Source organism: Syzygium oleosum, unplaced genomic scaffold (genome assembly GCF_021117445.2).
Source record: "Syzygium oleosum isolate NSW1041296 unplaced genomic scaffold, Sole_v2.1 Sole_v2.54, whole genome shotgun sequence".
NCBI lineage: Eukaryota > Viridiplantae > Streptophyta > Magnoliopsida > Myrtales > Myrtaceae > Syzygium > Syzygium oleosum.
The window spans coordinates 518,922-542,392 of record NW_026607538.1 but is presented as its reverse complement, the minus strand read 5'-3'; the positions used below and the strand labels follow the sequence as shown (position 1 = coordinate 542,392).

Here is a 23,471-nt window from a genome sequence, read left to right as displayed (position 1 = left end):
AAATACAATGTCCACGGTACCACTTGTGTTGAGCCCTCAACGTTCTCCTCTTCTAGATGTACACATGGGTAATTCCGTGATAAAGTCAACAACTGCCTATCCCTTAACAGTCTTAAGTGGTATATACATCAATTGTATTTCGGACAAAGCAAAGGCCCATTTTGCAATTCTTACTTTGATAATCGGACGAGTCAACATATATTTAATAATATCCATTTTACAAATTACCTTAACTGTAGTCAGCAATATGTAATGGTGTAATTTTGTACAAGCAAAATACAATGACAAGCATAATTTTTTCACCGGAGTATATCTTTTTTCTGTATTATTCAACATTCGGCTAAGATAATATATTGCCCGTTCTTTTCCGTTGTCATTTTCTTATGCCAATATACTTCCAATAGTATTATCAGTTGCTGACAAATAAAGTTTCAACGGCCTACCTGGCTTAGGTGGCATCAAAACTGGTGGATTGGTCAGATACTCTTTGATCTGCTCAAAAGCATGCTGATGTTTTTTCTCCCAAACAAATTGATCTTGGTTTTTTAACTTAAGTAATGGAGAAAATACCTCTATCTTACCCGACAAATTAGCAATAAATCGTCACAGAAAATTTATTTTACTTATAATCATTTGTAACTGTTTATTACTTAAAGGTGGTGGCAACTCTAGGATGGCTTTTGTTTTGTTCTTATCTAATTCTATCCTCCTTTGATTTACCAAGAACCCTAGAAAGTTACCAGCCTTTATCCCGAAAGCATATTTAAGAGGGTTCATTTTCAATTTAAACTTATGCATCCTTATAAAAGCACGTTCGAGATAAGTTAGATGACTTACCTGGTCCGATTTGATGATGATGCCGTCAATATATATTTCCATGAAATCTCCAATCATATCGTGGAAGATAAAGTTTATGGCCCTCTGATATGTTGCCTCGGCATTCTTTAATCCGAACGGCATCACCAACCATTCAAATGTCCCAATAGCTCCCAGGCACCGGAATGCTGTTTTATGAACATCTTCTTCCGATATGAATATCTGATTACAATCTAAATGACCATCCATTAGCGACACGATCTTGTTGCCAAATGCCGAATCGATCAACATATTCGCCATTGGCATTTGATACTCATCCATTGGGGTTGCAGCATTTAAATCACGAAAATCTATGTACACCTTTAACTTCCTATTCTTCTTTTTAACCGGTACCACATTAGATAGCCACTCAACACTTCTTGCAATTCTAATAAAACCAGCTGTCAATAAACGTTCAACCTCTTTTTTAACTTTATGCACAATTTCCGGTGCAAATCTTCTTGGTGGTTTCTTATGTGATCGAAACCCTTTTTTGATTGGAAATTTGTGCTCGACCACATCTCGGCCTAATTATGAAATTTCATGATAATCCCATTCAAAGCAGTTCCTATATTTTCTTAACAACTCAATTAACTGGGACTTTGTAACCTCGTTCAATAATGCACTTATAAAAATTGGTCGATGGTTTTGAGAATCCCCAATGTCAACTTCTATTAATGGGTCTCGAGCCTCAACCAGTTTAACGTCTTCTTTAAGGGGTGATTCTTCAAATTCCATGATGCAATCGCCAATATCCACATCTTGCTTACCTAATTCGGCCGTATAGGCCATATACCTCTTATTGAAGTCGTCCAATAATGTAAGGTTCTCCATGGACAACCTTATCTAAACATCCCACCAAGTCAGCTTTGAGAATCCATTGGACATTTCCCTTGTCAAACCGGCAGAATGCGACATTCCTTGAGTCAATTCTAAGTGACTCGATTACACAAATTATCATTAGGTATCTTTCTTAACTCTCGGTCGGTTCTTAAGACATATGCCCAAGATATATGAGCCTTACTATTAGTTTTAACATACTCAACTCCTATTCCAGAAAAGCAAACATCTGATGAAAGGTCGAGGGTACACACTGATTTCCATGAATGTAATCTCTCCCCAACAATAAGTTGTATGATCCATCTGCCTCAACAACACGCTGTTCTAGAAGTTTTCAATCCCACAGTCAGATCAGCCACGAATATTCCTTTGACCTCTGTCACTTCTCATATAAAATCTAACAACTAATATTCGATGAGATAATTTCTTTATCTTTTTTTCTCATCTTTTTGAAGAATCTATATGGAACCAGATTAAGAGTAGATCCTCTGTTGACAAGAACCTTGGAAACCAGATGTCCATCTATCATGGCATTTATATTAAGTGCCCTAAGGTATTTGGACCCTTCGTAAGATGGTTTCTCAAACTCCATTAGTTTCTCTTGATCATCAAATTGAAATTCAGCTTTGTCTTTCCTGTCGACGACGGAATCTCTGTCAATTGTCGAATTGATAGATGTTACTTTATATTGCAATGGGAGCCTAGCTTGGACCATGCATGAACTTAAAGGAGAGGCCGATCTCGACAACGTAGCTGGGCTAAATTCTATTTTCTCATTGGTTTTAGCATTTCTCTAGTTGTCATTCTTTTGATCCTGACTGGAGTTCCGCGGATTTATTCTCCATACCAAATTCCTAATTCGGAATTTCTTAGGTTTGTAAGGGATTGGTGAAACCTGAGTAATATGAATTTGATTAACCTGTCTTTGTAATTCATGCATCTTCTTCTTTCTCTGTAACTTCCTTTTTTTGAGTTCTTGTTACATTGCTCTCTGGACCTTGAATTTCTCCTAATTCAAACCATTCATCCTCTGGTGGATCAATAGGTACTTTCAAAGTCCTAGAACGATGAGGTGTTACGGTCTCCTTAACCTCTCTTTCATGCAGATCATCAAATTCCTCACCCCATCCAGTTACAGTTACCTTTTTCTGAATGTCCGGGAGGTGGCCCATAGTCAATATAATAATCGAATTTACCGCTGAGTTCTCCTAATGTTCCAATTCTCGGGTCGCCCTCTTCATACCGTTATTTGAAAGATTTCCATTTTATTGGGCATTGTCTTGAATTGTTGATAACCTGGGTATTTTGATTTTGATTCCAACATTTATCAACGTTTTGAGCAATTCAGAGTCGATTCCAGTATCCGGCCATCCTGTTACAATTCTGGTGTATGAATCGATCCCAAAAACGTTTTTCTTGTGAAAAAACCCGTGTCAAGAAATGCCTTCTTTTTAGGCCATAACTGATCTCCTCTTTACACCGAGCACACAAATGTGATTGTGTCATTTTATCTTTAGACTTTAAAGACACCATTCCAGTCATCACAAGGAATAGGTCGACATCTACCTCCATGGGAGCCTTTTCTTTGTCATCCATAAATCTGACTTTCCCTTGTCGAGTTGCTTCCTGGATGTTCTTTCTTAACATAATGCAATTGACTGTATTATGACTCCATGAGTGATACCATTTACAGTATTTCTTTTCTATCAACTCTTCTTTACTCGGTATTACTTATCCTTCAGTAAGTTTGATTTGCCCATCAGCCAAAAGCAAATCAAATATCTCATCGACCTTATTTATGTCCAAGGAATAATATTGCACATCCTTCAATTTGACCATAACACTTCCTTTCTCTTTCGCCTTAGCTGATTTCAGTGTAGGGAACGCATGTAGCTTTTCTATTACCATCTTTGCCACTACCACCTCAGCATATTTTGACTCATTTTCGTCAACCAATGTTTCATCGACAAAATTCACTTCATGTTTAACATGCTTTTGATCCTTCTCTTTCAAAAAGTTTTCATGTTTCACAGCAATAGAGGTTAATGAAAACAGATCAAAATAAGCATGTCCTACCATTCTTTCTCTAATACCAAACTTTAAACCATTAAATGTAAACTCAGCGAACGTCTTCTCAGGTAATGGTACGAGACACCTATTCCTTGCCTTTCTAAATCGAAACATAAACTGATGGACTGACTCATTGTTATATTGTTTCATAGCCGATAAATTTGTCACAGACATATCTGACATAGCTCTTTGAAATTGACTATGAAATATCGTTTTCATTTTATCCCAAGAAAATACAGAATGAGGTGGTAGAGATGTGCACTAGGTAAAAGTAGTCTTAGACAATGATAATGGAAATAGCCGCATCTTCCAATGATCTCCATATGTAGCATCTCCACACAAAGCAGTGAATCAATTGATGTGTTCCTATATCGACTGATCATCCTCACTAGTAAACAGGCTAAATTCTGGCATCTTAAACCCTCTTGGGTATGGAACTGCATCCATGCATTTTGGGTATGGTTTTTTGTATACCTGCCTAAAATCTCTTGCTTCACCACCATGTTGTCGTAGTACTGGATCAACTGCATATTGATTTTGTCGTGGTGGGATCATAACTTGTGGTGTGACTGCTTGAGCCGCCTGCACAACCTGAGGCATCATTTGAGGTAGGTTCTGTTGCAAAGGTTGATGCATTTGGTATTGGGGTACTGGCGGTTGTGGTATTGGCTGCGGCAATGGATATTGTGGTATTGGTTGTGGATATTGTGGAACCGAGTTTTATGGCAATGGCTATGACGGTTGTAGAACTTGATACTGTTGTACTAGCTGCGGTGGTATTAAAATCCTCCCCTGAACCTCTACATTAGCATTTGGCCTAAACAAAGTCTGAGGGAGATTAAGTTGAGCAGCAAAACCACTTGACAGCACATTGTCATACGGCTGGTGCAGAGCAGTATGCTGAGGAACCAAATTTGCATTAGCCGCATTTGTTTGAACTTCACTTGTCGCCACTTGGCCATACGCTTGACTTACCAACGTGTTCTCTTCTCTCTGAAGAATCCTTAGTGGCGCAAAAGGTACAAGTTATCCTACAGTTCCCATACTAGGGAGCATAGCAATGGGTTGTCCAAGACTTCCAACTACGCCGGGAGGAACAATAAGGACAGTTTGTGGCTGGGTAGAATTCATTGATGAGCTCTGCCTGCCAGTAATCTCCGGGACCGCCTTGATAATGAATGGCCTAACTGTATCAGCCACATATCTAGTGACTAAATTGCCTAGATCATTATGCTGTTCTTCCATGATTCTTCTCATAATAGGGAGTATAACCGGATTCGGTTCCAATTGCTTTCTCTGTTCTTCAGTAAGGTGCCTGGGAATATCCATCCCTCTTGCTTGTCCTTATTCTACCATTGTTCATCCATTCGACGACTCCGCCTATGTCACCCGCTCCACAGTAGGATTCAGGGGTGCGCTACTCCCTGCAACATTGTTATTCTGATCCAATTGGCTTTGACTCCTCGTGCGTGCCATCGTTACTCCTCCAACTGACCAAACAGGTCTCACTAGGCATGCCAAAATTATGTTTCACCGGAAATGGTTCCCATGACGAAAGATAATTCACCAAAAGTCGTTCTTCGATTTTTTATTAGATGAAACTGGGTTCTAGGTCTAATTCAAGATAGGAGTGTTCTAGGCATGAACAAAGAATCTGATTGTCTTGATTGATAACACTAGTTTCGTACAATGACGAAATTTAACTTGTATTTATAAGGATTCAGATGAACCCGTCCAATTATTGGCGGTGTTCGAAGTTCATCGATACGATATTACAAAGTTACTGACTTGGAAAATAAATAGCTATAGCTATGGAAACTAAAAGTGCGATACTGGAAAGTAAAGATAAAAAGACAGTATTTTGGTTTGTGTTCGCGGAGGGGGGGAGCTTTCTTCTGGCAGTCAAGTGCTATTTATAATGTGAACTTGGTAACCATTTTTCTCATTGTGTTCGATAACCACCGTTGATCTCATCTTCACCGTCCATCTAATGAGATCTGTCTGCCAACTGCTATCAATCTTATCTTTTATCCGAGGTCGTAATCGTTGTCGAATTCATACCGTCTTGACACCTGTCCTTCTCGAGGTAGTAACCACCATCGAGCTTTTTTTCATTTTGGCATCTGTCCTTCCCGGGATGATAACATCATCGAACTCTTCTTATTCTAACATCTGTCCTTCTCGGGATGATAACCGTCATCGAGCTCTTCTTATTCTGACACCTGTCCTTCCCGGGACGATAACCGTCATCGAGCTCTTCTTATTCTAACACCTGTCTTTCCCGGGACGATAACCGTTATTGAACTCTTCTCGTTCTGACACCTGTCCTTTCGAAGTAGAAACCGTCGTCGAGCTCTTCATGGCTTGACACCTGTACTTCCGAAGCAAGGACCTTTGTCGAGCTCTTCCCGGCTTGACACCTGTCCTTCTCCTTGCTGATGGCCTCGATGACAATTTCCTTTGATAACTTTTGGCGCTCGCTCACCAGTTCTGAATTTCAAATATCCCGCCGATGTCTATCAGTGCTTGCCAGCTATTTTGCTTGCGTGAACCATCTCATACAGGTTACGTCATCCTTTGACGTCTATTATTTTATTTACTTTAGTTGTCGACCACCTAACTAATTATAGGTGTCAACAAAAGCTAAGACAACAGCATAAGGCTTGCTAGGGCGGCTCCATCAATTGAAAACCTCGAAGGAGGATGCTCGTTCTCTTCTCACTTCCCTTCTTCTTTGACTTTTCTTTTTATCTTTCTCTCGCAGTGGAGAAGGTGGGTGTCTCCTTTTGTGAGCCAATTCTCTCTTTCTCACGTTCTCGTTTGGCTGTGAATTCTGAAGCGCCCCCCCCCCCCCCATCTCTCTGTCTCTGATGAGTCTTCTTTTATAGGGGAGTCAATATTCTTTCCTCGTAAATGGTGGTCAATTTCCCTCTTGCACATTCCATAATCTTGACCGAATTTTCCAAAATCCATGTACGCACATATACCCCAAAGATTATTGCCAATTATTCATTATGTGACTGAACCTTGGCAAATAATATAAAAACTATAAATTCGGTCGCCTAAAGGGTAATGTGGGCTTGACCAAGTTTTCGTTCATACGGACTTAAATTCAAGACCATTCACTCAAGTCCATTCACCGCCGGTCCAGTACAAATGCAATTATATGAGCCTAATTATTGATTCAAATGCTCCTAATCTATATGCAATTTATCTAATTTTTTGTCTAGGGACCGGGATCGACCCTTAATTTTTTATGCAACGAACGACTGACTGTGTTGCCAAAATTTAGGTGTCAACACACATTAAACTATGTTGGACTGCATCGAGTTTTCCAAAAAAACAAAAGGAATCCCTCAAAATATGTGCCGCTTCCGGAAATAATAGAATAGTTTCCTTGGGAAAAGGTTGAACATAAAAGAAAATCAGGGTTTAGGTACGTCATCAATGCAAGAGGACTTTAGTCTGTTTAAAATTCAATAGTCTCCATATTTCCGACATTTTAATTTGTCATTGTTTCGATAAAAAAAAAATTGTCATTGTCCAAAACATTTATCAGTGACGATATTAAGTATAGTGTCACTTGTCCATATGGACCGGCCAAGCTTAATCAGAGACCAAGTTAGATCTATTTTTTGGGCCATGAATAGATCTGACTTGTTTAATTACTATATAAACTTGTACTAAAATAATCCAAGTCATCTTACCCAAGAAAATATTATTTTACGTAGTAGTTAGATCCAGCCACTTGCTGACTGCTCGTCGACAAAAAGAGAAAAATGGTTGCTGACTATAATATCATATAATTTTTGGGGCCATAAAAAATAAAAAATAAATCAGAGGTGGATACTTATTATACAGGTATATGGGCATTATAATTAGAAAAAGTTTGCCGTTGTCAGTGGAATTAAAGCTAAACAGAGATCAAAGCAGGTTGGTGTCCGACTGCCATATGCATTTTTGAGTAGAGACAACTCTATTTCGATTTAAAATCTCTATATAGCTAGCAAAAAGAGCACACCTTTATGGATGTTAGAAATTTTTAAACATTTAATTCTGTAAAATAAGGGTGCCCCTGAAATTTTCAAACATTTAATTCTGCAAAATAAGGGTGCCCCTATCTCACACACTATTTGACTAAAACACATTGTTTTTATGTTAACTAACCAAATTGCCTTCGTCACAAAATTTGGTTTAATATGATTATAATTATCCCATGTCTCTCCATCTCTCAATAAAATTCAGTGTCGTGCAACCGAGAGGCGAGTCTTTTGTGGGCCGAGTGATAAAGAAAGGGGTCATAGACTAACAATGGTACTTTTGTCATCTAATTTTTTAGGGTGTGTATGGAGCTAATTCGCTATCGTCGGCCTTCTTACTCTACCGTCATCATACGTCACTCGTCCCTTGCCTCCGCCCCAGCTCACATCTATGCCCGAAATTCTCTCTCTCTCTCTCTCTCTCTCTCTCTCTCGTGCACTTTTGCCTTTGACCGGATCGAGACTGTATGTTGTGGTCCACCTTAGATCGACCTAGAACTGAGGTTGAAGAGGTCTCGGCGACAACCTACATCATCAAGCTAGATTTTTAATATAAGGGATTGCTAACCAAGACAAAAAGAAAAATTGATAACTCAATAGAAAAGTTCATATATTATAGAGAACAATTAAACATTGGTATATAACTCAAACGAGACATGATAACTTAAGGTAGTTTAATCTGACAAAAGTTGGTAGTTTATCCTATTTTAGGTTGGTACTTAAATATTAGGCTGCATTTCGTTGTCTGGATCTTTAGCCATGATACGACTTGATAGAATATGATAAGAAATCAGGGATTTTGCTATATCTTATCAATTGTTTGGTGAATCACAGTAATAAAATAGAAGCTTTCATATCTAATCATATCCATTGTTTGGTATGAACGACATACCGATGTAAATAAACATGAAAATGCACAAATAAAGATGGTAATAATCTCTTATGATTCACTGCTAAAGAAACCGCAAATGCACAAATGGATATAACATCTATTAATCAATTCATAATTATTTTACCATCTACATCTTAAACAAAAAGAGAACTCATTGCAGCATTCCAGAGTCACGGGTTCAACAATGACAAGAAATGTAATTTGTAATTTGATAAGTTAGTACAAAAATTAGAAATTTGCAAACTACAAAAGTAATTGGTAATTTCAATAAAATTGGGATAAGTTATCAACAAGTTACTTGGAAAAAAGTCAAAGAAACATCACAATTCGTTTTTCTAACAAATAATTCTTTGACATTTACCAGCACTTATTGAAATTTACTACCTCGGATGAAAATTCATATTTTTTGTGCTGGAACAATAAAATTCTGCACATAAAATAGATAGTTCCATTACTCTTTCTGGTAATTTCATGTTTCCATGGCGAAATATTTTTGTGCATCGGAGAATAATTGCTAAAATAGAAACGACCATCGGAGGATAATTCTTGAAGTCAACCAAGAAGACAAACCCTCGATCCTGGGTTTGTTCCCCATTTACTCTAGAAATTGCTAACTATGATAAGTAATCTAAACTAAAAGATCTTGACGAATCATAGTGATGGTGAGGGGGCAAGTACACTGTACTATGTAGTACATCTTATGCTCCCAAAGGAATGTACATGTACTGCTGGGTCTTCTAGTTGGTGATTAAATGCAATGAAGTCTAGATCTTCTTCACTCTCTTCTTCCCTTGCCTTTTATCATGACACATCATGCTTCTCTAGGGGTGTCAATGGGTCGAGTCGGATTTTCATGATACCCGACCCAACCCAAAATAATGAACATATGTGTTTGGTCCGACCCGAAACAAGACCCAAACAGACGGGTCAAGTCGGGTCGGGTTTCGTGTTAATTGACTTCGTCAATTTTTTCCACGCTTGCGCCGTTAAGCGCCATGGCTTCCACACCTGGGACTCCGTCTCCTTGGAAGTCCAATCCCGGAGCTCCTTCCCCCTCACCACCCCGACAGCTGTCGTCTCTGGTACCTTGACCTCAAGCGCCGCTTCTCCCCCATCCCTCCCCCAACGCCACCCTCGACGACGACGACGACAACGACGCCGTTGCCGCCCCCTCCTCCTCCGAGGACAAAGTGGTCCATATCCCCTGGCTTGAAGAGCTTCGGAAGCTTCGCGTTGCTGAGCTCCAGCAGGAGGTCCAACGCTATGACGTATCCATCCCGTAAATCTCTGCCTCTCGGTCTCTACAGTATTTCCTTTCCTTTTCTCAAAGACCAAATTTTTTAAAAAAAAAGTCATCGTCGGGATGAAAATGAATACCAGATCTGAGAAGAAAAGTTTTCTTCTTTTCGTTTTTCTTTTTTTTTTTTGTTGTTGTTTCGGCACAAAGGTCCTTGCAGTTGAAGGTGAAGAAATTGGAAGAAGAGAGGGAAGAGAGCTTGAGGGAGAAGCATCATAAACCAAATATGGCTGAGGATTCCAAAGGCGATAGATCAGTTAAAGACAAAAAGGACATCGGGGAGGAGTCGGGCCGCCGAGAGGCTCTTGCAAGAGAAGGATCTTCTGGTCAAGGCAGAGAGGCTCTGGCTCTGGCTCGAGCTCGAGGGAGGAGACGTCGCAGCGAGCTTGGGCAGAAACAGAGACGAGAGGTTGAAGGGCAAGAGCATCCTGGAAGGTGAACTGATTGCAGATTCGGAGCTCTTGGCGAGCTTCACAAAGGAGTTGGAGGAAGAGATGGTTCCACGAGTGGTCTGGGTTGCGCGACCGGAGGTCAGGCGTTTGAGAGTGCGACTGCGCCGTTGCGCGACCGAAGGTCAGAATGACAACCTCTTCCTCCTCCATTTGTTCAAACGGCAAATCATCTCACATCCACATAAAATCCCAGATCAAACCCCAAAAGCCATAGAGAGAGAGAGATTCCGAAGCAGGTGATCGTGCTAAGGAAAAGAAACCCACATGAGAAGCTAAGAAGAAGAAGCAGAAGCAGAAGCAAAGACGAGGTTGATGCTTAAGAAGAAGGAGGAAGAGGAGGAGGAGAACAAATGGTTTCAGAGGAAGACTCTTGTCGGAACGGAAGAAGAAGATAGGGTTTCGGGTGGGCTTGGGTGCAAGAAGAACAAATAGTTTTTGTTTGTTTCGGATGGGGCTTGTTTCGGGTAGATCCAAAACAAGCTGATGCTTTGTTTTTACTGTTACCCAAACAAATTAAGGCCCAACCTGACCCAATACGAAAATTTTCTGTTTGATTCGGGTTGGATCGGGTTAGATCGTGTTTGACCGGGTTATTTTGACAACCCTATGCTTCTCCATAACCTCCCTCTCATAGAGGTCTCGAGTCAACACATATCAAACGACTGCACTGAATGTTATGGTACCAGGAGGTAAGCTTTCTGTCTTGTTTTACCCAAGTTCAATTTCTTGTGCTACTCTATCTCACTTATTCATGTTGTATGGTGTGTACCAATATGTCCCTAACTGGCGCGTGTACACTCAGAACTCATATGCGCAGTTAATATACAAGCAATTATTGCATTTACCCGATTGTGCACCAGGGCTTCTCACTCGTCATGTTGCGTAAGTCTTACATAGAGTCCGCATAATATGAAGTGTGGGTGAGATATGAATTGGATGCACCCTGTTTCATAAAAAGAGCCAAGCCTACTTCGGACACCGATAGACAAATGGGGCTAGTGAAATCAAGCTTTTTTCCTGCTTGTAAACAAGTCTACTTGGAGACCGATAGACACACGGGGCGAGTGAAATCAAGCTTTTTCCCGCTTGTAAACTGCTTTTTACGGAAAAAAAATGTTGGGCAATGGTCAAGTAATTCCTTTCGTCACCTTCTGAAACTCGAAAAGGGGAAGAGAATACATGCGAATATGAAATGTCACATGGTTTTATCAAGAGCTTAAGCTTTATGCAGCTCATTTGTTTTCAATCTTAACGCGTCACTTTGTCGAACTCATCTTTTCATGGCTTGGTCATGCCGACACTCCTCCTCGCATGAGAATCTTCGGTAGTATCTTCATCCAAAGCAACAGCCTGGCGGTATCATCGAATTCGACATCATTCAAAAGGCTTATGCAATTAATTTATGGTTCTCTGTTTTTTCATTTCCGCCATGTGGGTCTACGTCTTATGCGTTTGGGGTGAATATAATAATTACAGTTCACGCACAATGCTAAAAGCACTATGATAAACTCCACTATGCCAATCCATTATTTCGTGTTGTCGTCCTTTCCTTTGTCACTCTTCTTGGGCAAAACCAAACCTTTTTCTTTACTCGTTTCCTATGTATTAAGATTTTAATATAGCCATCATGCATAAAGACGAGATCATATAATTTTTGGGATAAATTTATCGTAAGTGTACCAATTTGAGATTTTTTTGTGGTATTAACTCTATAATTTTATTCCCGGCCGCAGGCTGACTAACTTGGTGCACGTGGTGGTATACAGACGTGTCGCCCGGGGTTTACTCCCGCTATCGGCCGTGCGGGGTTCCCGATCATCAAAAAAAAAAAAAACTATAATTTTACTGCCCTTAGCATATTTGTTTTTTCCTTTTTCCCAAGAGCTCCATGTGCAATCCCTTTTTGCCTGGGAAGAAATCATTTATTCAACTCTAGTCACGTCCTAATTAATAATTGCGTGACAAATCGGGACAATGAAGAAACAGATACACAACGTGGACACACGGTAAAGTAAAGGATGCTAAACATTTTGCCATGATTTGCGCACTAAATAAATTTGACCCAAGAAAGAGGTGGTCCATGACCAGCTGATGTCGTGGAGATCCTTTTGGATAGATAAAGGAGATTTTTTACAAATTAAATAATCATTTCTTACTTAACTATTTGTATGACTTTTGTTTACATCTATGTGGTTGGAATCAACTGGAAATGGTTAGAGCCAGCCTCTACCTAGAGTGCTAGAGCTAGACTCCTCTTGATCAAATCTTTGAGCAAGATGATTGATGCACGTTCCATACGTGCATTAGCAGGTCAAATACGAGCAACATCTATAAATAGAATCATCACTCGATCCAATGAAGAACGATAACGTTTTAACGCTCATCTTGTTATTATGTTACACACCATCATTGGTGGTGATGCCAGAGAAGTCATTGCACGCGTGTTTTTACAGATCACGTGGACCAATATCATTTCAACCATTAATTGCGGAGCTGCATAATAAATGGTAGAGATAGACTCGGTCTACATAGTTAGTTTATAAGTCATGCAATATCTCGTAATTTCTAGAGCTAAGAGTGGGAATATTTGATCCCTACACACCAATTTGAGCAATACCCTAGTTGTGTTGTGACTAAAGAGCCGGTTCACTACCTAGTTCTTCCATTTCCTGAACCGAAAGGCTGTTGCTTCCACGTTTGATCTGGCCTTCTAGGATCCGGTTTTTTTCACGCGACGTTTATTGTCATAGGTTTTTTTCACTACCTTGGACCGAATCATTGGCTTCTCTTTGACCAGGATGATCTCATTCATGTTGTCAGGTTCCACATTATTTACCCCAAAACGTGTCGCACAGCAGATATAATTATTACATGAGACACAACTTGATCAACTGCACCTAGTCGGCCTACGGAATATTATAATAAATTGAAGAACAAGGTCACTTCCATGCAGGCCACAAGTTAATTTAGTATTGTAGTGATTAACAGGTTGGCCACGTTACGCTTATCTTCTAATTGCCCCCACGTGGCCTTGTTTAATGATTTAATCTGCGATTACGCAAGATAATTCCACAAGAACAAGCTTGAATATACGACAACGTGAGCTCATTTTCAGTCTTTCCTACGGACTCTGCTTTTGTCTTCGTGTTGTTGTTATCAAGTGATAGTACGGTCATCAGTGTCGTTCTCATACTTAAAAAAATAGCAACCCACTCCATTGGTTCCGCTAAAAGTTGAAAATTTCACGCAAAAATTAAAAAATTTGTGAGGAATTATCTTTTTTATATTCACGAGGAATTATATCCTCACCACTTAATTAGAATCTCACGTTTTATGAGGCCCATGGTTCTTGATTACGTTACCGACCCTACTAATTCTTTGAATAATCTTTCATCCACATTCCTAAGTTATGATATAGACGTTTAATATAATCGCCATGGTATACTCTAGTTTATATCATAAAGATGTCTTATTATTATATGCATTGAAAATAAGCTCCGTGTATATATCTTCTTTTTCTTTTTCGCCATGATAATAAGTTCCGTTAGTCTTACGGCACTTTTGAAATTTTTTCGTGGCGCGTTGATTAATAAAAAGGTACACCATTGTTATCCATTCGTGCTCTGGAACAGTGTATGGATCCGAGGAAAATATGAAGTTCTAATCATGGCGCTTGAGGTGTGAAATGATGTCTTCTGTTGTGCGGGGAACATGTCGATTAGAAAATGATTGCTGGAGGAGTGAGTTACATATGCCCACGAAATGGTGTCGAAATGCACGAGGAAACTTCCATGCGATCGGGATCTTCTCCGGTTTTGGAGGCAACATCGTGGGAAGAATAACATCAATTCAAGGAAAGTGTCTACACGCCTCAAATCGTATGCATTCGGTATCTTCAACGAGGGAGATATTATTAGATGCAATGTAAGACATTTCCGTCCTCCCAAACTGATAATTATGTGTCGAAGTTTGTCAATTTGGAAGAAAACGAGAAAATACAAATGCTTAGTACGTGATGATTCATTTGGATGGATTGTTGATGTTGTGCAATCGGGGGTTTATAAATGTTTCTGCGGGTGAGGCGTAGAGGCCGTGGTGACCAGTCTCTAAGAACCATTGACTTTTAGATTTGTTGATGTGGCATCCTCTCAAGGAATTTTTTTTATTTGTTTGCATTTTTCAAAAAGCTAAAAGTAGCCTTTTGTTATCCTGTCAAAATTAAGAATTTTATCCCAATTTTAAAAAATCATGAAAAAAAATTATATGTGAATTTACGAGTCAAATGCGTATATTGTGAGAGTTTTAGATATTTTGGGATAAGAAAGAGGCAAAGTATGTCTGTTGCAATATTTAAATTAAGCAAAAAGTAAAAACTCGAGAATTTTCAGTTGATTGGGTGCATTGCTTATTTGAATCTCACTAATTGCTTTTTTTGTCAGAAAATCCCACTAATTATGTTTGAACCCCACTAATTGTATGTAAATTATTCTAGATTAGGGCCCCTACACAGGTAAAAGGTCCGCTAGACTTTCACGTCGATGCTATTAGATTATAAAAGAAATGGTAAGAATAAAAAATATATCCAGAGATGACTTTCAAGGATTGCGGATGTGGCATCTCGAGGTTCATTGTTGAAGCATTAATTATTCGGATCACACAAATTTCCTTTTCTTTCATTGTTTGAGTTTCTCGGGTTACTTTCTTAAGGACTCTTTAGAATTGTTATAGATCAAAATTTTATCATATGTACAAAAGTATATGGTAGGCATTTCATATAGATAATATTTCCTGTGTGAAGGGAAAATAGGAAATCGAAGTCTCTTCCCTGAAAGCTTCATTGCAACCCAGCGCACCTTAGCTCCTCCTAGCCCAGGTCTCTCGCAACCGGCCCCTCAGGACCATTGTGTTGATGACGCTGAGGCTGTAGTCATAAGCAGCTTCTCGACATCCTCATTGATGCCGACCCCGACGAAGACATGGCGGGGGTCGCAAAGGAATTCAGCCAGTGTGCGGGAGGAAGTGAAAAAGAGTGAAAAGAAGAAGAAACAAAGACAGAAAAAAACAAAGAAGATGAGAAAAAAAGGGCCCCGAACGAAAATATCCCTGACATCACCACAGAAAGTTGCAGGTGCTCACCGGCCGGTGAAGATTTGATTGGCCGAGCCTTATTTGAGAATAAGTTGGACACCTCGGGACCTTATATGAGACAAGTTTTACTCCAGTCCCTCTCCAGAGAAAACGGCCCACTTCATACCTTTAGATGAGATTTTCCATGAAAGTTTTATGGATGCTAATATTACGTGACAATGTTTAGACCATGTTTTGTTGAAAAATGCTTGTGATTGAAGCTCAGGGGGTCCTTTTCATTTTTGTAAAGAAAGTTGACCACATGCATCTCGTCCAATCAAGTAGATCCTAGCAAATTATAAAGTTGTAGGGCTGGTACAACTGGCGAAACAAATCACGGATGCACCGACTAATCCCTAGTCAAATTAATGATCCACACCGTGTGCCATTAGTCAAATCATGTGTGATCTTGCATGCTTATATGTCAAGAGCAATATCAGAAGAGAGATTTCGTACACGCTTCCGTTTCGCGAAGGAATTGAGACAGCTCTGTCTAGGTAAAACCCTACAATATAGATCTCATAGAAAATTGGTAGAAGTAGCCATGTCTATAAGTTAATATTTCACGATGGAATTATAAACCAAACTTGCTTTTAAATTCCTATTTTTTGCAATTTTCATTATCTTCTTCTTTTGAAGAAAAGAAAGTAATCCACACCAGTAGAACATTATTTTTTAAAAGTGAGGAGAACATTGAAGATGATTCTTTTTTAGTTTTCTTTCTGATGTTTTTCATTTTCGGGAGAATGGTAATATTTGTGCTGTGTTTTTACTTCAATAATCTACACATTCTTTGGCAAAAAAAGTATCTACACACTTTCAAGGATGGTCATGTCAAAAGAGTTTCTCAAAAGACAGTCGTACATTTTAGGGAAATGTTCGATCGGTAAAACTTTAGTTTAAACATTTTAAAAGAAAGTTTCGTTGTTTGATTGCTGAACCTGACCGAAACAGATGCCCTGAAAAGGCTCTTTAAACAAGAGAAAGCATCAACTTAAGGCACAAATTTGCCTTTTGGACTACAGCACCAGCAGAACATTATTAGTTAGACTTCTGTACGAGTTATTCTTTGTCTTTGTTTGCTGTATGTGGTGATTCACAAGTAAAAACATTTTTTGTCTTATGATTCTTCTTTTTAAAAATTCAATTTTTCTCTGCTGAACCGGATATCTCTCGACTTCCAGTGGCTCTGTTCACCGTGGTATCATGGGACTGGTCGATTTGTGTCCAAGAAGAACAACACGGGAGGTGGCTGCGAAACTTCTTTTACGAGCAATCCTCCACGAAAACGTCGACGCCTATAGTTCTCCAGAAAAGAACAAAACAAGAATCGGTAAGCAGCCTTGATGCAGTTGATGAGCGCGGAAAGAAATGGATGTTTTTAAATCCTCTCTCTTTCTTGCCGGTGTGACTAAAAAAGGCAAGAGAAGCTAATCAGCCCTTTCCTCCGCGGTGCCTTAACCAATCTTCTTCTTCGTGGAAACGCAGGCAAAATGAGCACGAGCCTTTGAAAGACAAATGCTCGTTTTATTTCTTTAATAGTTTATTTGCTGTAGTGTCATAGGACACGTTGTTTGATGGGCAATACGACGACTTCGTTTTCATGTGGGGCCAGACAGAGAGCGTCCCAGACAGAGATCACCAGACATCAAAAGAAGTTCCTATAAAAAGCCCCCTTCTATGGGAGGTGAAGGTCACAGGAAGAAAGAGACCGAGCGAAACACAAGTCTCCCTTTTGGTTCTGGATCAAGTGATTGGTACAAGTTCAGTTTTGTCTTGTTGAAAGATAGAGGGAGAGGGAGAGACGATGGGCAGATTTCTGGGGCTTGGGTTCACTCTGACCCTGCTCTTTTGCATGGCTCAAGGCAAAGTCCTCCACTATCATTTCGTGGTGAGTAGGAACATCTCCTTCTTGAGCACTTTAAGTTCGTCGTTTTTGGGCTATGCAGAACATTTAGCGGCTACTAGCGCATTTGTTGCAAGTTTTAGACACTTTTAGATGCATTGGAGTTCACCAATGATCTTCGCATCTAAATCTTCAGCTATCTAAATGTTGGACTATGCTTGAGGCCGAGTATTCGAGCATTCATACACCAAACTGCTTGCATTTTCCTGGATATTTCAACTTCTTGAGAGTTCAGTAGTAATCTAAAAATGTCTACTGTTGTATGATTTATTTACTTATTTTTTTGGGAGGTGGTTTCCAACCCCATTTCGAGTCTTTATTCCATGAGAAAGTGCAGATGAGGCCTTTGAATTAATTAATGTTATTCGTAGATAATGATGCTCCGAAACGATTCCGCATCAATTTAATAAGAGAGATTGTTTCATGTGTATAATGGTCCAAGATTTATAGGTTAATTTTTGTTGCAGGTGAAGGAGACACCTATTAAGATGTTGTGCGAGACGAACCGGACTGTATTGACCGTGAACGGTCTATTTCCTGGGCCGGAGATTCGTGCTCACAAGGGCGACACTATTTACGTTAATGTCACCAACATAGGACCATATGGAGTCACCATTCACTGGTAAAAATAAAACCACATCTCTCTCTCTCTCTCTCTCTCTCTCTCTCTCTCTCTCTCTCTCTCCTAATATTGTATACACGCGTAGGCATGGAGTGAGACAAATAAGGTATCCCTGGTCTGACGGCCCGGAGAACATCACGCAGTGCCCGATCCCTACGAACTCAAGCTTCCTTCAAAAAGTCGTACTCACCGAAGAAGAAGGCACGCTATGGTGGCACGCTCACAGCGACTGGACACGTGCCACTGTACATGGCCCTATAATCATTTTGCCTGTCAACGGCACCAACTTCCCTTACAAGTTTGACAAACAACACACGATTGTGATCGGTATTGTATTTTCAACTAACTTAAATGATAAAAATAAATTTGTCACTAGCACCCGCACAAATAACAGTTCGTATTGTTTTTCTTAACAAAATTATAATTTGGAATGCAGCTGAATGGTATGCTAGAGATACAAAGGCCATAATCGACGAGGCTCTTGCATCCGGTGGAGATCCAGACTTGTCCGTGGCCTATACCATCAATGGTCAACCAGGGGACAGTTATTCATGCTCTAATGGTACTAATTCTAGTGTATGTATATGAGTGTGATATATGTTGTTAATATTACAAAGAAAAGGTCTTATTTATAGTTAATGAAATAAAACCTTACTCCTATATAATAAATGAAATGAGATCTTGCAAAACTATTATTCCTTAAATCTAGTTAGTGGTGATTGATATATAGTACGCGTAATTTCAAGATCTCCATCAATAATATTTACTAAGGCGTTTTCCTTTCCTTTTGCAGGTTCCGCGTACAATATAACGGTTGTGCAAGGAAAAACATATCTCTTCCGGATCATTCACTCCGGGATGAACGAAGAGATGTTCTTCGGTATAGCCAAGCACAATCTCACTGTGGTCGGAATGGACGGAGCTTATCTAAAGCCGCTTAATACCAATTACCTTATGATAACTCCTGGTCAAACGATGGACGTTTTGGTCACCGCAAACCAAACCCCCGGTCGCTACTACATGGTATTCAGTCCATTCGTGGACACCAATGCCCCGTCCAATGAAAACGTCACGAGGGGGATATTCCAATACAATGGCAGTTATAACCACTCGGAGACTCCTGTGTTACCCGAGCTTCCAGGTTTTACCAACAAGAGCGACGCCGGAAACTTCACTATCCGGTTGAGGAGTTTGAACAACAAAGAACATCCGTCCACGGTTCCGACCAAAATCACTAGGAACATTACGATCGCGGTGTCCGTGAATCAGCAGCCATGTCCTGCTAATAAAACATGTACCGGTCCAGATGGCACTATGCATTCGGCAAGCTTGAACAACATAAGTTTTTGGGCTCCGTCGGTTAGCATTCTCCAAGCATACTACAAGTACGTAAATCGCAATACCTACCAATTTTGGTCCTATATTTTAGTATTGAATATCTTTCTCAGACCGATAGAATTGATTCGGGCTGAAATATTCTTCAAATCGAACCAAATTAACTGGTTAAAACTTTCATTGTCTTAAAGCGGAGGCATAATTCAACATCTAAATGTCTCTATAACATCATGTTTGTGTGGTGTGTGCAGCAATCTACAAGGAGTCTACAACAAAACATTTTCGGATGAACCACCTTTCGTCTTCGACTACACCGGGAACGTATCGGCCTTAGGGGAAGCTGCCAATGTGACTACCGACGTGTTGATGATTAACTATAATGAGGAGGTCGAAATAAGATTCCAAGGGACCAATTTCGGAGCAGCAGAAAATCACCCAATGCATTTACACGGCTATAGCTTTTATGTCGTCGGAATGGGCGATGGAAATTTCAGCGACTCCTATGTATCAGATTATAATACGGTGGATCCACCCTATATTAACACTGTCGGACTCCCCAAAAATGGGTGGACAGCGATCAGATTCAAAGCCGATAATCCAGGTACTATAATTTCATCGGTTGAAACACATAGAAACATATAGTTAGCACGGATATAGACTTGTATTTGAATGCATAATTGATAGATTATTCTTTTACGGGTGCTTGTAGGAGTGTGGTTCATGCACTGTCATTTAGAACGCCATGCGAGCTGGGGAATGGACACAGTCCTCGTCGTCGGAGACGGGAAGTTAAAACATCAGAAGGTGTTTCCGCCGCCCAAAGACATGCCTCCTTGTACCGTGTCTTGATCCGGATGTTGTTTGCTTTGAGTTCATTGCTAGTGCAAAAGGCTATCGACATCCCAATGGGAATAAATCATCTGTATTGTGTATTGAATTTCGCAATTCTGGATCAATTAAATAAGTTTCGATGTTAACATTTGTTTCGGCATGTACAAAGTTTTTGTACGACAAGTGATTCAAAATGCATTTGTGCATCGATAGGGGTGAAATTTTCAACCATGTTGACTGAAAGGATCATTGACTATCCTTTCTTAATAAATTTGTAATACAACAATGGGCATAAATAAATCAATTTACTGCGTAAAAGAGCACATGTAGTTGACAACGTCATTAGCCAAAAATGGATGCCAACTTGCGATGTTGACATAAATAAATCAACTTTTGATGCCATATTGACATTGGAAATATGATATTTCTTATGGGGTTCTTCTGCTGACGGAAGAGATATGAAGAGATCATATCATATTCTCTATGCTGAAAGAGAAAGCTAGAGGAAATTGCGATGATTATTCACAGTCCAACAAAATGATAAGTTGAACATCATCTTAGATGTATTAAGACGATTGTTGGCACGAGAAATTATTTGAAAGTAATCACTATCTTTAATCAGATCTTTGTAGGAATTCTTCAATTTGATTGCGATGTTAGGCTAATAGATGTACTTGAGATAGATAATCAATCACATGTGCAAATTTTGTCTTTTCTTTGGAACCTTATGTCTAATGAAGGTCTCATCATATCTCGAACTATGGATTGAGCTTTGTCCGCTAGAATTTGTCGTGGTTAATCTACTTCTTGAACAAGATTGTCGGCATGATTATATCGGTATTATGATCTTTCTTCTCTAAAATTTAAGTTACTAAAAATAAGAGTAGGGTATGGTATAATTTACGTTGGTCAATAAAACTAGTATGCTAAACAATGTGACAAACTATAAGCAATGAACTTTGTAAATTGTTCCGACAAAAAAAAAACTTTGTAAATTCTTTCACTATTCTATAAAAAATTGCTCACTTAACTTTAAGATGATATCGATTGTCACAGAATAATTAAAAGTGCGCGCATGTGTTTCTGGGAATTTATGCGATTAGGAAGTGCCTATAAAAAGTGCTTTATTAAATTATATTGCCTACTTTTACAGTTGGACAGAATCAAATAACTATAAAATACATACGTCATTTAATTATAATCACTTGCTACATTTTAATAACAATACATCCACTTATGTAGCCAAAAGATGTGGTCCATCTATGATAATTCCAGTCCAAACTAATGACATTGTCAGAAGATAAACATTTAGGGTTCCAACTATAGTGTGACCAAGGTGTGAATACATTTAGAGGGTGGCATAAAAATATTGCAAATTGGAGGGGAGTGGTTGAGTAGATACCCAAAAAGAAACACTAAATTCCATCATTAGTTCACATGTACAAAATTCATATTTTAGAAATGTTGGGGACCTTTGTCTTGCAACAGATGATCTTATTCGTGGACATACACATCCGACCTTGCTATTAAGAATAGCTTTATAAATTGCAGATTCGTAATTCATCCTTGTCAGTTAGAGTTCGTTTTTTGCAAGTTCGTATTTCCCCATTCGTTTTCTCCTTAATTTTTTTAAATTTTTTTCTTTTTATTTTTAGATGTGGTGCTTGGTGGGCAGCGTGTTTAAGAAAATAAAAAAAAAGTCATTTCACCGTTTCTGTTAACCAAAGTGAACAGAGTTAAGGAAAGAACTTGATTATATCAATTTAACAAGTTTTAGGACTCAATTGTACTTTTGCAATAAAATGACTTTTCAATGCCCAGCACACCACACAATCATTTTGTATGCATTTTAACTTAATAATGTTGATAAGATACAAAGATAAAGAATCAAAAGGTCTTTTCAATTCCGGTCATCATCCATAATCAAATATAGGGGAAATTAGCAAAAAAGTCCTAAATACATTACGGGATAATGACACAAACAGTCCCTGAATTTTGGCTTAATATGCAATTTGGTCCCTGAACTTTTAATTTGTTCAATGCCATCTTTGAACTTTTGATACATGTTCAATTCAGTCCTTGAACTACATGAAAATGTTCAATGTAGTCCCTGAGCTTGAATTAATGCAAAGGACTGCATTGAACATTTTCATGTAGTTCAGGGACTGAATTGAACATGTACCAAAAGTTCAGGGATGACATTGAACAAATTAAAAGTTCAAGGATCACATTTTACATTAGATTAAAGTTTAGGGACTACATTGAACAAAATTAAAAGTTCAGGGACCAAAATGCACATTGGGCCAAAGTTCATGGACTATTTGTGTTATTTTCCAATATATTGCACTTGTGCAAATTTAATCCTAAACCTTTCAATTTGACCAATTTAGTCATAAGACTTTTGATAATTTGCCAATTTTAGTAGGAAATCATTGGTGTGGATGCCGATTGTCCTATGTGGCACATCTAGTGTTAACGTGGACAATTTTTGCTATATTTATTTATTTATTTTATTTTCTTTCTTTTTTTTTTCACCTTCTTCCTTGGCCGGTTGCTGGTTCTCAATGCCCCTCACTGAATCCTAGCAAGGTCGAGCATCGCCCAAAGCTAGCGAGGCCGACAAGGTTGGCCCTCATAAAATCTCAGCAAGGGCGACCCTCACCGGTCGTTGACTATGGTCGGTCATTGGCCATTGCTAAAGCCTAGCGACTGGCAAAGGAAGAAGAAAAAAAACAGAAGAGAAAAAGAAAGTAAAATATAAAAATCATAAAAATTACAAAAATTGTTTATGTCAACACCGCCCATGCCATATAGGATGGGCGACGTCCATGTCAGCGATTTTCGACGAATATTTTAGTCGGAAGAAGTAAATTGGTAAATTTTCAAGATGTTTAGGACTAAATTGGCAAAATTGAAAAGTTTTAGATTTAATTAGCACAAATGCAATTGATTTAATATTTTTTTGGTAATTTTCCTATTAAGTATTTAAAACCCCATTGAATAATCACATTGTAGAAAATGTCACTTCCATTAGGGACTCCCACTCGATCGAACAAATTCAGACAATGTGAATTGACATTTTGTATAATGGGAGAGTCCCTAATGTATAGTAAAAAGACACACTTCAAACTTTGCTCTAGTTTCTAATGAAATGTGTTTCCTTTTCGACCAAAAAAAAAATCTGTACATTTTACTCTGATTTTC

At 39.0% G+C, this 23,471-nt stretch overlaps 2 protein-coding genes across 5 annotated transcripts; both read left to right on the top strand.

The window, feature by feature from the left end:
- The first annotated feature begins 4,825 nt into the window (after positions 1-4,825).
- Positions 4,826-10,687, top strand: LOC130136902 (uncharacterized). Its single transcript, XM_056307476.1, has 3 exons — positions 4,826-5,177; positions 9,796-9,976; positions 10,145-10,687. Exons 1-3 carry the CDS (start codon positions 4,826-4,828, stop codon positions 10,431-10,433), a joined length of 822 nt encoding a protein of 273 aa, XP_056163451.1. The 3' UTR covers positions 10,434-10,687.
- Positions 10,688-11,052: 365 nt separating this feature from the next.
- LOC115686360 (laccase-14-like) lies at positions 11,053-20,413 on the top strand. 4 transcript variants are annotated; one of them, XM_056307513.1, is made up of 9 exons: positions 11,053-11,135; positions 14,079-14,370; positions 16,758-17,464; positions 17,947-18,101; positions 18,187-18,428; positions 18,538-18,663; positions 18,895-19,486; positions 19,688-20,037; positions 20,146-20,413. In XM_056307513.1, the coding sequence occupies exons 3-9, from the start codon at positions 17,381-17,383 to the stop codon at positions 20,283-20,285; spliced, it is 1,689 nt and encodes a 562-aa protein (XP_056163488.1). In that variant the 5' UTR covers positions 11,053-11,135; positions 14,079-14,370; positions 16,758-17,380; the 3' UTR covers positions 20,286-20,413. The 4 variants fall into 4 exon arrangements, with proteins under 4 accessions (XP_056163488.1, XP_056163491.1, XP_056163490.1 ...); XM_056307516.1 differs by lacking the exon at positions 14,079-14,370 and having other exon boundaries at positions 11,079-11,135; XM_056307515.1 differs by lacking the exons at positions 11,053-11,135; positions 14,079-14,370 and having other exon boundaries at positions 16,758-16,906; positions 17,130-17,464.
- The last annotated feature ends 3,058 nt before the right edge of the window (positions 20,414-23,471 follow it).

Bases quoted from the DNA above. Each gene is read 5' to 3' on its own strand.
- LOC130136902 (XM_056307476.1), top strand. From the start codon at position 4,826: ATGGGTTGTCCAAGACTTCCAACTACGCCGGGAGGAACAATAAGGACA. The intron at 5,178-9,795 runs GTGCGCTACTCC...CTTGACCTCAAG, and splicing joins CTCCACAGTAGGATTCAGGG to CGCCGCTTCTCCCCCATCCC. The intron at 9,977-10,144 runs GTAAATCTCTGC...TTCGGCACAAAG, and splicing joins CGCTATGACGTATCCATCCC to GTCCTTGCAGTTGAAGGTGA.
- LOC115686360 (XM_056307513.1), top strand. From the start codon at position 17,381: ATGGGCAGATTTCTGGGGCTTGGGTTCACTCTGACCCTGCTCTTTTGC. The intron at 18,664-18,894 runs GTACTAATTCTA...TTCCTTTTGCAG, and splicing joins CAGTTATTCATGCTCTAATG to GTTCCGCGTACAATATAACG. The intron at 19,487-19,687 runs GTACGTAAATCG...TGGTGTGTGCAG, and splicing joins ATTCTCCAAGCATACTACAA to CAATCTACAAGGAGTCTACA.